Consider the following 12,623-nt stretch of genomic DNA (forward strand, 5'->3'; position numbering starts at 1 on the left):
CCTACGGATGTAAGATTGCGTGGGAAAAGCATTCCACGACACGGTGGAGGATCTTTTTCACTGAAAAAAGCAAGGGGGAAATGGTTGATGCTTCTGTGTGCGCAGGGCCATGCTCCCCTACAAAGATCTCCTCCCAAAAGTAAATAAGGTCCTAATCTATCTTTATTTTCATATAAAATAAATAAGAACATTGCCTGATTATATGGCCCCTGCTCCAGCGCTGAGGCAATGCGAGCGCAAGTGGCTGTGTCTAGGTTCAGGGACCTTAAATCTAACAGCAAGGAGCAGATCACACTCCAATCTCGGATTTCTGATCCCAGCGGTTCTGTCATATTTCTGAGCCACTGTTTTATTTCGAAAGCATAACAATTGAAGGTTCAAACCATAAAAACTGCTTAATTTAAGTGAGTTATAACAATCGAAAGGAAAAAGAGAAAAAAAAAAAAAACACAGAAATTTATCGAACAAAACGCTGTTTAATTTCAGTGAGTTAATACAGTAGATTCCATCATCAACAATAGACAAGGACTAAAGAAGCACTTCTCTCTATACGATTAGAAATAAAGATGAAACAACGAAACTGAACAATTTGATCATTGAATTCTAGACCTAAGCCCTCTCCCCTCTGATCCTTCGAGCCAATTGAATATCCTTGGGCATGATGGTAACCCTCTTAGCATGAATGGCACAGAGATTCGTATCTTCAAACAATCCAACCAGATATGCCTCGGCTGCCTCTTGCAAGGCCGAAACGGCGCTGCTTTGAAACCTAAGATCGGTCTTGAAGTCCTGAGCAATCTCACGGACCAGCCTCTGAAATGGTAGCTTTCGGATCAAGAGCTCCGTACTCTTCTGGTACTTCCTGATCTCCCTGAGCGCCACGGTTCCTGGCCTGAACCTATGGGGCTTCTTGACCCCTCCAGTAGCCGGAGCAGATTTCCGAGCGGCTTTAGTGGCAAGCTGCTTCCTTGGAGCCTTGCCGCCGGTAGATTTCCTCGCTGTTTGCTTGGTTCTCGCCATCTCCAAAAAAGCTTTGAATGGGTTACAGAGAAAGGCTTTGGCTTAGGCAATGCAGAAGAACTAGAGAGCTTGAAAAACCGATGAAGAGCTTCGATGATGAAGAAGAGGGTATTTGTAAGCGCAGAAGGGTGTGGATTTGCAAATTGAAATTTTTGGTGAAAATGGCGCGAACGAATCCTGAGCGTTGGATATTATTTTCTGTGACCGTTCAAGATTTATTCTTATGGGAGCACACGGATCGGTATCCGCGGCTCTCTTTCGAATTTGGATTTCCCCCCATATAGATTGTTTTGTCGGAAATTTGGATTTCCGCGATTGCCGCTTCAATGGTAGCTATATTATAAGCCTAATTGACAACTAATGCTAATCAAGCAACTAAAAGGTGTAATTAGGTGAGCCGATGTACTACTACTCTAAAAGAACTGCAACCCCATTAACACCCCAGGGAATCTCTAAACCCCAATTAGCAATTGGTCCCAGCTTAGTTGCCAACGTCTTCATTAAGCCCAGCTTGTAGCCATCCTCTTTAGTACTAGGGGTGTCAAAAGTTGGCCCTGCTAGTTCAAATCAGAGATCAGCCCGATTGATTAATAATCAGGCGTTCACAGTACAAGGTAGGTCCGACCTGAACTAGTGCAATACTTGCATCATCCTCACATTATGGTGCAAAATGATTGCCCCTGCCCATTCTTTATGAAAGACAGAAATTCCACCCATAGGGTTGTGGCCTATGTGTTTTGGGGACATTGCGGTATTAAGAAAACTTTGTGGGCTAATGGCTTAAATGGGGTCGGAACCTATTTGGGTCTTAGCTTGTGCCACAAATACTACCACATTGGATTCATACAACTTGTGGGATGGTGAGCATGTCGATGTAATCCCTCTCCATCAACAATGGGATTGGCTTTCAATTCCAATTCTGTCAAAATTGTTGGAAATCAGCCGAAATCGATCTGAACCTTGAAGATTCAAAATGAATCATTTGATGCAAATTAATCTTAATTAAAATAAGAATCTATCGATTTTGATTCTGATTTCGATTCCTCAAACCGTGCTACTGTAGTACAGTGTATTTGTGACTCTCACGTCTATAGATCTTATGGTATTAGAAAACAGAGTTCAAGTCCTGCCCTCCACCATTGAATGTGCATTGAAAGGGAGAAGTTTGAATATTTTATTAATGGACAATTTTTAACAAGAAGACTGCAACATAGGCTGTACAGGAAAGAAGCGTAGGTTTGAATCAAACTTCAAAGATGCTTATATAGCCTTCGGTTGCAAGCATTAGTTTAGTTATTGCATCGAAGTGCACTGGTCGTGGTTGGAATTATTTCTGGCAGTCATGAATCATGAGGTTGATGGAAAATGCTTGAAATGAAAGTCCATTCCAAGAAAATGAAACCAAGACGAAGCAAATACAATATGCGTAAAGAAAAAAATGGTCAAAAAATGAAGATTGAAGTGAATTAATGACCAATTCCAAAATGGGTTTCTGGTATCGACATTAATTAAGTTAGACCTATTTCTTCGATTTTTAAATCCATAGTCCAGAGAACCAGTCCAGATTATCTCCTACAAGACAGACATCACATAGCCAATAAAATTTTTTCCACATCATCTAAATGCATACGTTTCCTTTAATATTAGGGAATTGAGCAGATTGAGGCCTTTGAGGGTAATTGGAGAAAAAAATCCTTCCAAGTCAATTAATTATTGACTTTATGGGACATGAATTCGTCTCCCAGTTTACATCAAACAACTATGAACAGTAGGCTTTTTTTACATTCAAAAAAATTAGAATTAGTGAATCCCTAGGGATTAAGAGAATGGAAAACTGCATATGCTTCACGGATAAACAGTAACTTAGAAGGTTGTTTGAAACTCTAAAAGGTAGAAAATATGGGAAGAAGAAAGTCACAACGCCACTTCAAAAGTGAAATTGCACACTCCTTACATATCACTTTTCGTGTCACAGGTAGGTTTATGACATATCACCCTGTGACATGATAATTGATATGCGAGGAAGTGTGCAATTTCACTTTTGAACTGACATTGTGGTTTTCTCTCTCCCAAGAAATATACTGTATATTTCATATTTTCTATTGAAAACTGTCTTTTCCGTTCCATTCGTTTCAAAGTCCCACCAACGAGACCTTTGTAACTGTTCACAGCAATATCTTCCTCTTCATGTTTTATTCAATTTTCTTCCCCTTGTTATTTATTTATGGGGAGAGGATCCCTACATTGCCTGAGTGCTGTTTCAAATGAATAAAGAAACCTCCTTTGGAATCTAACAATAAAGGAAGAGGGATTTATGACATATCAATTCTCACATGATCAATGATATGTGAAGGGGTGGACAATTTCAATTTTGCATTTTTGAACAAGCATTGTGCACTATTGTTTTCCCTCCTTTTAATTTTCTAAGGAAAAAGAAAACTAACCCAATCACGTTGTTAGCATGGTTCAACACAAACCAATGCATTTGTACATGAAAAGACCGTCCAACCAACCACTAGTGAAATAAAATATCACATCCAAAACAATCTTATGTGCACACTTTCATTGGATACCAGTGCTGGGGCAGGGCCAACACAACACGTTCTCCTGCATTTTTTTTATTGTCTCTCTCCTCACTTTTCCACAACATGATCAAACGATGTTGGAATGGAAAAGTGAAATATTCCCTTCCCTTCACCATTTCTACTAGTAATCCCACCGAATTCCACTCCAACAACAATCCCACCCAACCTTCCCTTATCCAAAGGTCTCATTTGAATAAAAAAATTGATAGGGTAACAATCTTATCAAAGTGAGTCTCACACATGAGTGGAATGCCCAACAGGAATGAAAAAAATAAAAAAATATATATATTGAAGTATGACTGTAAAGAATGTTGGGAATTCTCCGCTCTCTCTCTCTCTCTCTCTCTCTCTCCCCTCTGCAGTCTGCATTGCCAGAGATGGGCTTAACACTAGGAGATTTGCCAAATCCGAAAGACAGGAGGTGAAGATATGCAACAAACATAGCGGTTGCAATCCAGTAAAAAGTGCAAAAGTCCCAGCGCAAAATTGGTGACATTTTGAAATGTATGGGCAGGACAAAACATGACCCAGAAAAGAAAAGTAGAATATACAGTTCATGGAATTTATTGTTCATTGGTCGAGAAATTAAATTTTTCTATACCTTAAGGGAGAGTATAGATATGGATCCTAATTCTTTCAACCTCAATTATACAATGCAAACATTTTTTTTTTTTAAATCTCCACGTAAATTGGCTAGTTATAATGAAATTTCCTTGTTGCGCAAGGGAGACAAAAGATAAATCATTCAAGAGACAAATGATACTATGACGGTGACATAAAATTGACGTTTTAATCTCAAATTTTAATAACAAAAAATACCCCTACTGTACGAAGGTCGAATCAATAGTTTTGCCCCAACTTACATAACCCTTGAGCTAATCTTTTTACCATCCACTCGACCTTCGTGCAATAAGACGAATAATTCATATATTTAAAACTTGAAACTAACTACAACCTATTGTCAACGTCATAATAACATTTGTCTTTTAAATAATTATTTTTCCCATAATCCTTATAACTAAGCCATAGTTACATGAAAACTACACTTTTAGTTTTTATAATTTTATTTTCAATCACTAATACTATGTTGGCATGCAGGAAATAAAATTTAAAAGAAAAAAAGAAAAAGAAACATAAACCTATCATCACTTTCATCATTACTTTTGTTTTATTTATTATTTTAATTTTTTCATTTATTTGTAAAACAAATATATCATAACACAAAAAAATAGATTAAAAAAATAATAATGATAAAAACAACAATGGATTTATGTATCTTTCTCTCTTTACTTTTTCAAAATTTTCCTCTTTTTCCTTTTCTTACATTCCAAGCATAGCCTAACTAGTAGATTAGTTTACTACTAGTAACTAGATCTACAAGTCTTTTGATTAAAAAAAAAAACCTCCAAATACCAAACAAGATCAATGAAAACCCATGCCTCCTCTTCCCAATTCTATTTCCAATCCGAATCCGAATTGATGAGAGCCCATCCTACATGCACATCCAAATTTTAAAACCTTGGTAACCAAGATTTAAAAATCCAAAATTTATACAAGATCAAACTCCCTCAATTCCAATTCCAAAATCTGATAGGTTTAGCCCAAAACCCTAGAAATTGAAATCAGAAAGAAGAAGCAAAGATTTTCATAAATCTATGATTTTTTAGAATTTTTTTATTCAAAAGACTTGTCACTTGTAGATCTTATTACAAGAGATAGAAGTTCATTAATTTTGGCTAATTTGTTGACTAAAAGAAAGAAAAAAATTACCAAAAAAGAAGAATAAATAACATTCATAATCGACTCCAAAATAGATTGTACACATCAGCATTAATTAATCCGATTCAGTTAAACAGATTCAGCGGATTCATTTTTTGAACCATGGTGGTTCAAACACAACATCGTTTCAACTTCAGCTATAGCAGTCTCATTCACCAAAATGCAGTCCTACGTTGCTTAAAACCCATTTGTTCACCCAATTCAAGAGCAAAGCTCGCTCAGGCTGTTCAGCCCCTCAGCAATACAATTCGTAATATCAAAATACCCCCACCCTCAAGATATACCAATACATCAAACTCAAGACAGCGTTACCAAAAAACCCCTCAAGAGAGGAGAAGAATATGCCCACGGCAGCATATGAAGGAAAGCTTACAACACCATAATATATATATATATATAATCGTTTAAAATATAGTTCATAACCGCAAACTGAAACTAAAAATCAAATTTCTCATACAATAAATATTAACAGAACTGCCAAAACCCCGCTCCCAAAAAAAAATAAAACAAAAAAAAAAGATCATGGAAGATTAGAAAACATAACTCTCCCTCCTACATTCTACTACGGTGGGCTGAATCACAGGTGATACGGCGAGGCCAAATATACCAAGGAGTACAATTTGCGCTCCACAACCGATTACCACCACTGTAACTATTTGGCTTCTCACCCCCTCTAATAAGAATTGGGTACAGGAAAAAACCATGAAGTAGCAAATTTTATGGCATATAACCACACCTCCACCTCGCTCAACCAAATTGAGTTCACTTGACACGACACGGAAAGCCAACTGCAGAAAATAAAAGTACTCACCACTGACTGCCCCTCATTGAGCTTAGAAGCACTTCCGGTGGACAATTGATGGACCAGATTCATCGTATTCAGCCTTGGAGATCCACATCTGAAGTGATACAACAGACAATAAGCAGAAAGTTCAGGCACAAATTAAAAACTTTCCCCCAACATGAAATACCCCTCCAAAAATTAACACTCACCTGTTGGAAGGTGCTAAGGGAAGCAAGGATGGATCCTCCTATCCAGACACTGTACTTTCTTTCGGGAGGTGCAACCACCTTGATCTTCATGCTGCTAGGAGCAAGTGCTGTGATCTCTTTGCTCATTCGGTCTGCAATTCCAGGAAACATTGTTGATCCACCACTGAGAACAATGTTTCCATAGAGATCCTTCCTGATATCCACATCACACTTCATGATGGAGTTGTAGGTAGTTTCATGAATTCCAGCCGCTTCCATTCCAATCAGAGATGGCTGGAAGAGGACTTCAGGGCAACGGAACCTCTCGGCCCCAATTGTAATGACCTGCCCATCAGGTAGCTCATAGCTCTTCTCAACAGAGGAGCTGCTCTTGGCAGTCTCCAGCTCCTGCTCGTAATCAAGAGCAACATAGGCAAGTTTCTCCTTCATATCACGGACAATTTCCCGTTCAGCAGTTGTGGTGAAAGAGTACCCTCTCTCAGTGAGGATCTTCATGAGGGCATCTGTGAGATCACGACCAGCAAGGTCCAACCTAAGGATTGCATGTGGGAGAGCATACCCTTCATAAATTGGCACAGTATGACTAACACCATCACCGGAATCCAACACAATACCTGATGGCAGAAAAATATCCAATTAAGCAAATGATAACGCTGGAAACAATAGAAATTTTCAAATCTCACTCGCGCAATCATAATTACATACCCGTTGTACGACCACTAGCATAGAGAGAAAGGACGGCCTGGATAGCCACATACATAGCGGGCACGTTAAAGGTCTCAAACATGATCTGAGTCATCTTTTCCCTGTTAGCCTTTGGGTTGAGGGGTGCCTCTGTGAGAAGCACCGGGTGCTCTTCAGGGGCAACACGGAGCTCATTGTAGAAGGTATGATGCCAAATCTTCTCCATGTCATCCCAGTTGCTAACAATACCATGCTCAATGGGATACTTCAAAGTTAGGATACCTCTTTTGGACTGGGCTTCATCTCCAACATAAGCATCTTTTTGTCCCATCCCAACCATGACACCAGTGTGTCGTGGTCGGCCCACAATACTGGGAAACACTGCCCTTGGAGCATCGTCACCGGCAAATCCAGCCTGCAATTAAAAAGGGAATAACATAAGAATTTATAGCCAGAGCAAAAGTTACAAAATAACCAAGAAATAAACTTGATCCTGAGTACATGGATGGCAAGGATTGACTAACCTTGACCATTCCAGTTCCATTGTCGCAGACAAGAGGTTGAATATCCTCGGCATCAGCCATCTTTTACAGACCTGTAGAATCAAGCTGTGAGGAGCTTAAGCAGAAGAGGAAACAAAAATCTAGCAATCGAGACCCCTTAGGAGAAGGTAGGGAAAAGGTCGGTACTTTAAGTACAAGCATATTCCCACATAACATGAAATTAGCAGCAAAAATTTAGCTAAGATGATGTTAAGTAGCAACTGCTTAACAAACAGCGATCCCTCTACAACTAACCAGTGACAGTAAAGGATTCTGTGGAATCAAATCAACAACTGCCACTGACATCAATATCGGCGAAGATCAAAGCAAATCGATCAAAATAAAAAAGCAACAAAAGCAAAGACTATACTATAAGTTACATGCAGTAAGGCCTAACTGTAAGGAGGAAATACCAAACCAAATGATTACTAACTCAATGAAACCAAAACAAAAGAACAACTGAAAATCCACGGAAACACAAGCAAATATGGCAATCGGAGAAAGTGGTTATGGACTATCAGACTTCAAATCTGAAAATCGCCAATACGGAGAAAGACTTCACAGATCTCCCTTGAGATCTAACTTCCGGCCACATAATCGAAGCAAAAGATATGGCAAAACCTTAGATCGGTACCAGACAAAAGCTAGATATTTTCTTGTGATCAAATCGTGGGCAGAAACTAATAAATACAACCTAAAGATTAGTTTTTTTCTGGTAGAGTAGCATGAGATCATCATTCTTAGATACACGAGGAAACTGATCTTCGGAATCAATCTTAACATGATTTTTTGCAAAGAAAGTCTTAATCGAGTTAAACTCAAACCAGTAAACAAAGCAAAATCAGACCGTAAAATAGGAGATCTGCCAACCTTTTATGGAGAGACGAAGACGAAGACGATGAACACGAAGAGAAAGGAAAGGAGATGAGGGCAGCTAAGCCTTCCCCTTCGCTTTCAAGACGGAAATCGCAAAGGAAGTCTCCCCTCTCTATATCGCCAAAAACACTAATAATGGGAAGAGAAGAGGGCAAAGGAGTCATATATACTGGACCTGACAAATCGGAGGTGAAATGCAAATGAAATGAAGCCAAATTAATTGAAGTCAGAGGAATCATTTCCACCACGAGAAAAGAAGGCTGACCTAGCTGACAGCCTTCGCTGTATTTTGGCCGTCCGATTCCTCCCTTTCGCTAGATATCAACCGTCCAATCTGACTTTCGGTCTCCTTAACATCTGACACGTCGGTTGGGAGGCAGAACGGGACGTGCGTATGGTGTCTTCCCGTTCATAGTCGCCGGCGGATACAGGATTTCTCGGCTCGGCTCGACTCTTCTATTCTCTCTTTCTATTTTTTAAATTATTTTATTTTAAAGACTCTTTAACTCCCAACTGTACTAAAAGCCGTTGTGATCTGTCCGAGTGCCAGCCAACCTCTTGGATTCAAAGAATATTTTGTCTAAGTTATTCAAAAAGCATGATTTTACCTGCGGATGCTCTGTTAACCGTCAGATTCGGATCTGATTGTGATACACGTAAATACAGGGGAATGAGTTTTGACATTGTTCCTTCTCTCTAGATGTAGATGTATATCGACCGTTGGATCAAAATCTGAACGATGGCAAGTGAATTTAAATGTTTAAGGATGCAGTATTAACGGTGATAACTGGCTAGTACTTTTTATGGGGCCCTAACACAGTGAGTGCACCCTCACATGAGGTATCTGTCTTTCGGATCTTAAATTTTGAATTGTTGGGACCGTGGGAAGGAAGAGTGGTGATTGTGACTCGACATCTCTCGTGAATCGTGATTGTGAGGGCGCACTCTCACTGTGTCTATACTCTATACTCTGTATTCGCCAGATTCACCTTTGGAAATTGGAATGGTGTACGGATGGAATTGTGTCGCTAACATGGTTCGTAATCTATCGGATTGGATTGGCTGGATCGAATTGGGATCGCTCAAACTCGAGCCAAATATGACATTTTTGCTTTATGTTTTTTTTTCTTTTTTAATATCTAATTTTTTATCTTTTTACCTTGATTCGTACAAGTATATCAGATCGATCTCTGTCGATAGTAATTCGATCTAACCAAAATCAATGGATCTAATCCAATATTACGAATCATGATCGGTAATACCTAGTGTTGAGCGATACATCATGAATCCATGATTGATTATATAGGTTACAGTATTAAATTTGTTACCAGCTTGGTCATTTCGATTCGATATTGATACTGATTCACTAACACCCAGTACCTAAAACCATGGTGTCAATAAATTTGATGTTGGTTTTTTAGTTGATTTCAATTAGGTTTAAATATTATATGTATAAATTGTGAAACTAAATAATTTTTCATAACCTCAAAATCATAATCGAATCGTTTCAATGGGATTTTATTCGGTTTCATTTAATTTGTACATAGTATTGATAATTCGACTGAAGTGAAAATAACTTGATGAAATGAAATGAAGTTCACTTTTCAAAATCAAAATCAAATTGAATTTTTTGGTTTGTTTTAAAGAATTGTTTCGAAATTTTCGTTATGTTTTTTAAATTGACACCCTTAAATTCAAGTAAAAAGCCTGTAACTTGATTTATAGTTTCAACTTTCATGGCCAAACTTCTAATTGCTAATCTCCTACATTTTATTTGTGATCAAACTTCTTACGCGGAAAAAAAAAAAATCACAAATTCACAATAAATTTTCTATTCAGTCTCTTGACTATTATTTTAATTAATAGTTTTACACTTGCAACCGAGTAAATCTATATTTCATCGACAGGAAATTTGTTATAATTTTTGCTAACACATTTATTGTAATTTTAATTATATTGAGTAAAAGATTTTAAAATTTTACTCTTTTTTTTTCTCATTTCGATTCTTATAAAAAAAAAAAAATTTCCCTATTAACATAGCAATTAAGACAATGGAACTTCGTGAGACGTTGAAAAGCGCAAGACAGAAGGGCGTGGTGTAATTGTGGATCCAAGGACAAGTCATGTGAGAAAAGATCGGCAAATTTGCATTTGATGAATATTCTACAATCCCTGGACCTACCCTTACCCCCATTGTCATTCTTTAATGCTGCCTCCATGACACACAAGTGGCTGGTCTCATGGTTAGAGATATTCCATATCTCAAGATCCTCAAAAGTAAAGAGGCCTCTTCCTAAGAATCAGGCAAAAGTAACTTAAACTAAATCAGTTTCTTTAGTCCCATATCATTTCTTTGCATAAGGTGATTGTTCCAAATGGAATGGCCTTAAGTTCATACTATCATATTGGTTTTGTTTTGTTTTGTTTTTATTTTTTGGTAGAAATAAACTCAGTCCAGGTTTATACATACTAAAATCAAGGGAAAAATATCTTGAGCTTCAGATTAAATATTTCCTGTGCCTAGACACAAAGGGGCAAAATGGTTGCCAATTCCCATGAAAAGCGAAAATGTCACCCATGTTAATGCTTCCACTTGCATTCCCATTAGCCGACCCCAGCACTCGTAAAGGCCACTCCCCCCCCCCCCCTAGAAAACGTTTCCCCATATTATGTGAGAAAGCATAGGAATGAATCACCACTATGACATTAGGGTTCTTATCTCTTTGTTTATGATTGAGTGTTAAATGGAAGTGAAATCCATTTCTTTATGGAGATCATATGGAATCCAATGCCACGCCAAACCAAATTTAAACCATTTTATGCAGGTCATGGGCAACCATATCAAATTGCACAATATATGCCATTGGCTGTGACCTTGATGTCACTTTTTAGTTCTAGATTGTTAGGGTGGTCCACTTCCAAAAAAAAAAAAAAAACGTTAGAGTGGTTAAACGTACTAAAAGGCAGCCTAGGAACTCCAATTTTATTTCATCCTAATCTAAAGGAGGTGTCTAAACAACAACTCTATATGTGTACTTAGAACTTCACTATTTTGTTTGGTTACCCCTTGTCTTGTTCTTAGTAGTTCTTTGAGTTAAGGGTAAAAAAAAGCTTTCCAATAAATTTGAAACTAAAATTGTCATTATGTTATTGTCTTGTAGATTTTTTGAGTGCACATGTGAATTAACAATATTTTGCTATCACTGGAGAAAAAAAAAGAAAAAAGAAAATAGAATAAAGTTAAGAGGTACTTGTTTCAAGGGGCTCCCATAAAAATATCCCTTATTTAAATGATGTAAGAGGAAGTAAGTTAAATATAAAATGAGCAATTAAAAACACTCATGAAATTGATAATGTATGTTACTGTCTTAATGTCTATTTAATCTAACAGCAAGAGTTCTCTGTGGGGAAGCATGGCCCCAGTGGGACCAATAGGAGTGTACACATTGGCATCAACATGACTATCATTATCACTTTTCATGGGGGGTAGGACGATCATTTTGTCCCTTACGTGTCTGGCCGCAGGGGGTATACTCCCCCCACTGAGTACATTTCTCCTTAATCTAAATTACAATGGTAGTCCACAATATTACATATGCATGTATACAATTATTTTTTCTTCTTCTTTCTATTTTTTCTAATTATCTAGGAGTCTCTCAAGAAATTGTCCTTCATTGAATAACGGACTCAAGACCTCCGTGAAGACAAAAGCTCATGGCTCCACTAAGGTTGGATGGACGGCACATCTAGTTATACGACATGAGAGGATGATATGGCAATTCAGGTCATTGATGGTCACAGAGTGGTTTAGACTTTGGATTGACCTCGTGTCAAATTTCATATTCAAATTCAATTATATACCCTTCCCACGTTTTAGTATGCACCCTCATAGTGATTCAAATATTTGCGTTCATCTTGTTGGTATTTTAGATTCTTTCAATTCCAGTCAACATTTGCATTTCTTCAATGAAAAATATAGGCGTGTTAATCACAAGTTGTGTTTGGTATGCAAACCCATGATAGATTTTGGGTATAGAAGACATTATGAAATTTGATTCTTATATTTTCTCGATTTACAATGTGTTATACTCCCAATATCTATTATAATTCATTCCACACATCCATAATTTCCGTCTACTTGTTT

General features: G+C 37.7%; 2 protein-coding genes across 2 annotated transcripts; both read right to left on the reverse strand.

Moving 5' to 3' along the window:
- Nucleotides 1–456: 456 nt before the first annotated feature.
- LOC122669956 (histone H3.2) lies at nt 457–1,101 on the reverse strand. The gene has a single exon (XM_043866880.1). The coding sequence runs from the start codon at nt 1,018–1,020 to the stop codon at nt 610–612; it is 411 nt and encodes a 136-aa protein (XP_043722815.1). The 5' UTR covers nt 1,021–1,101; the 3' UTR covers nt 457–609.
- A 4,998-nt stretch (nt 1,102–6,099) lies between these two features.
- Nucleotides 6,100–8,580, reverse strand: LOC122669955 (actin-7). The gene is made up of 5 exons (XM_043866879.1): nt 8,484–8,580; nt 7,586–7,664; nt 7,083–7,476; nt 6,378–6,991; nt 6,100–6,283 (listed from the first exon to the last, which is right to left on the reverse strand). The coding sequence occupies exons 2-5, from the start codon at nt 7,643–7,645 to the stop codon at nt 6,218–6,220; spliced, it is 1,134 nt and encodes a 377-aa protein (XP_043722814.1). The 5' UTR covers nt 7,646–7,664; nt 8,484–8,580; the 3' UTR covers nt 6,100–6,217.
- Between the last annotated feature and the right edge of the window lie 4,043 nt (nt 8,581–12,623).

This window comes from Telopea speciosissima, chromosome 7 (genome assembly GCF_018873765.1).
Source record: "Telopea speciosissima isolate NSW1024214 ecotype Mountain lineage chromosome 7, Tspe_v1, whole genome shotgun sequence".
NCBI classification, from domain to species: domain Eukaryota; kingdom Viridiplantae; phylum Streptophyta; class Magnoliopsida; order Proteales; family Proteaceae; genus Telopea; species Telopea speciosissima.